The sequence below is a fragment of the Anopheles aquasalis genome, chromosome 2 (assembly GCF_943734665.1).
Source record: "Anopheles aquasalis chromosome 2, idAnoAquaMG_Q_19, whole genome shotgun sequence".
NCBI classification, from domain to species: Eukaryota; Metazoa; Arthropoda; class Insecta; order Diptera; family Culicidae; genus Anopheles; species Anopheles aquasalis.
In genome coordinates this window covers 45665001-45667500 of record NC_064877.1, presented here as the reverse complement: position 1 = coordinate 45667500, position 2500 = coordinate 45665001, and the positions used below count along the sequence as shown (strand labels likewise).

Sequence of the window (2500 nt, the reverse complement as noted above, 5' to 3'; positions counted from 1 at the left end):
ACCCTCCCCAAAAACATCGCCTCATCTGAATACGCAAAAACTCAAGCAAACGTGTGCAAATGTGTGGTTTGAGCGCCAGCATAAAAAAGGTGAACCTCGTCGCGAAGCACTTGGTAAACATTTTATTTTGCCTTTAACAAGAAGAAGCCGCACTTCGGGAGCAAAACATGCGCATGAAGCGAAAAGAAAGGTCTTTCAATTTGCCTTCCCCCCCCCCCCCAAAGTTAATAGGCTGCAAAGGGGAAGAAATGTGCACAAACATGGTTAGCCTTTTTCCCTTTTTTTTCGGTGGCGGCAAAAGTCTTCACTTTCATTGAAAAACAACAAAATCAGTACCAGAGTTGCGCCTTTTGATTGCCGGCGGATCGCGTACCCACTAACTAAAATATTGAATTTTACGATACCAGTTTCCGTACAAGATCCGGCATCAGTTGCCAGGGTAGCGGTACATGGTTCATGGTGCTTTTCTTCTGCTCTTTCTTCTTTCCAGAATGGTTCTGTGGTCATGTTTGGCAGAGTGGCATCGTACCGGTTCGTGGATTCGCCTTCCGACGGCCGCTACAACCTAGCGCTGTCGCAATCTCAACTGGATTCAGCATGTTTATATGAAAGGTAAGGTTTCGTCGGTGCAAATTAGATGGCAAACGCCGGGGCAAAGGTAGGAAACGCCGTCCCCGGGCGGTGTTCTTGCTGTGGCTTCGGTGGCCTAATTTATGTATGTACCCTTTAGCATTTACGCTGGAGATTGCACATATTAGAAGTTGCTTTTATTGCGTCACTTTCGTCTTCATATTTCTATGTGTGTATGTGTGTGAGCATTTTATTAAAACAAAAATCGAGACTGGTATTATGCTTTAAAAAAATTGCTCCACTGCTTCAAATACTTAGCGTACACATAATTAAGTTCAATTTATGTTTTGTTTTGTTCAGTCTTTAAAACATGCCCCAAAAGTCTAGTATATAGTATTTGTTAATTTTACGACGGTTGTTTTATTATTTGCTCCATTTTTAAATATTAATTATGTTTCATTTTTCCCATTTTGTTTTCTCATTCTATGTTATGGTCGAATCTAATACTCATTCGATTTACGTTTGCGGCGCGTTTCTGTATTGCTACCGATGTTAATGTTGTTGTTGTGCTTAATATCGTGTTATGGTTTCGTTACCCATTGCTCATCCTTGAACACATTTGTCTTGTTCGTTACAAATGCCATCTCATTGAAATGTGGCGCTATGCGTGGTTTGCTATACATTAACTACACTACACACTATACACGGCAATCAACATATGTTGCACAATCCGACTCGCATTCCGCACAACTTGTCCACTATCCACATTTTTCGCGCCATCATCGCATCGCACTGTCGTAACAGTCGATCGCCGACCTCTCCAACCTCCTGGAACGAAGATGAGGCCGATAGCCCGATTAACTCAACGCAGATGAGTTCAAAGCTGCTGGCGTCCGGTAGCGCCGGCGGAAGTTTTCTTGACGGTCCGGGTCCCGCAAACAGCAGCGAAACCGGTCAATTGCAACATCAACAGCAGGCGCAGCAGCAGCAGCAACAGCAACAGCAACAGCATTTGTTTGGAAAACCTTCGTCGTCGTTCGACATGCAATCGGTTTCCGGGCACGCACACCAGACGCCCCAGTCGCAGTCACACATGCATCACCATCATCATCCGAGCGGACTGCTCGTGACGGCTCTCGACGGTCCAGATGCGATGGTTGGCGATGGAGACACGATCAACAAGACGGCTCACGGAACCGAGCACCTGAGTGAGCACGATAATCTTACCGGTGGCCCCGGTGGCAACGGAGGTGGTGAAACGGAAACTAAATCCATCTCAAGTTTCAAATCGATCGGCTCAATCACGGACAGGTACCGTATTAGAACGTCCTCGACGACGATGACACAGTGAAGGGATGGAATGCGAAGCGCATCGACCTCGACACCTTAGCCTTTTTCAAAAAAAAACCTCTTCTTGCTACACTATACATGCTTCGTTCTGTTTTCACTGTACAATTGTTAACATATAATTAGGTAACATGCTTTCCATGTCTGTTAACATCCTCGCTATGCATGCTAGTTAATGATTTCTCAACTTATAATGACATTCTATCATTAAATCTCTCTCTCTTTCTCTTTCTCTCTCTTCTGTTCTTTCGCTCTCTTTTTCACTGCTGCACACGAAACAACAAACATCTAATGCTGGTGATTGTTTCATTCTTTTTCGTGGATTTCTGCAGAACCAATACCTTCCCAAAGCTACAACCATCGCACGCAGCAACCTCGATCGCAGGGGAACCCGGTGGCCAGGAACCGATTCTGCCGGCCGTGTTGGAGTTTCCGGAGCAAAACCAGGAACCATTTCTGCAATCCGTCATCAGTGAGCTCGATGTGAACTCGCCCAACTTTAAGCTCGCTCCGGTGTACACGCTCTACCTGTGCGCTCGATACCGTGCCTCGACCCACTATCGTCCGGATTTGCAGCCGACGG

The 2500-nt window shown here is 45.8% G+C and overlaps 1 protein-coding gene across 11 annotated transcripts in view; it reads left to right on the top strand.

Annotated features, from left to right (window-relative positions):
• Positions 1–2500, top strand: part of LOC126572833 (afadin) — a 49164-nt gene that overhangs the window by 36185 nt on the left and 10479 nt on the right. For 10 of the 11 annotated variants that reach the window (XR_007607974.1, XM_050232498.1, XM_050232500.1 and 7 more), the window contains 3 exons: positions 491–612; positions 1375–1881; positions 2250–2500. The exon at positions 2250–2500 is cut by the window's right edge and continues 422 nt beyond it. Coding sequence is in view for 10 of the 11 variants with exons in the window: in XM_050232498.1 (XP_050088455.1) it covers positions 491–612; positions 1375–1881; positions 2250–2500 (880 nt within the window). In the remaining variant the exon portion in view is untranslated. The remainder of the gene's footprint in view (positions 1–490; positions 613–1374; positions 1882–2249) is intronic. The other variant, XM_050232501.1, reaches the window with a different exon arrangement.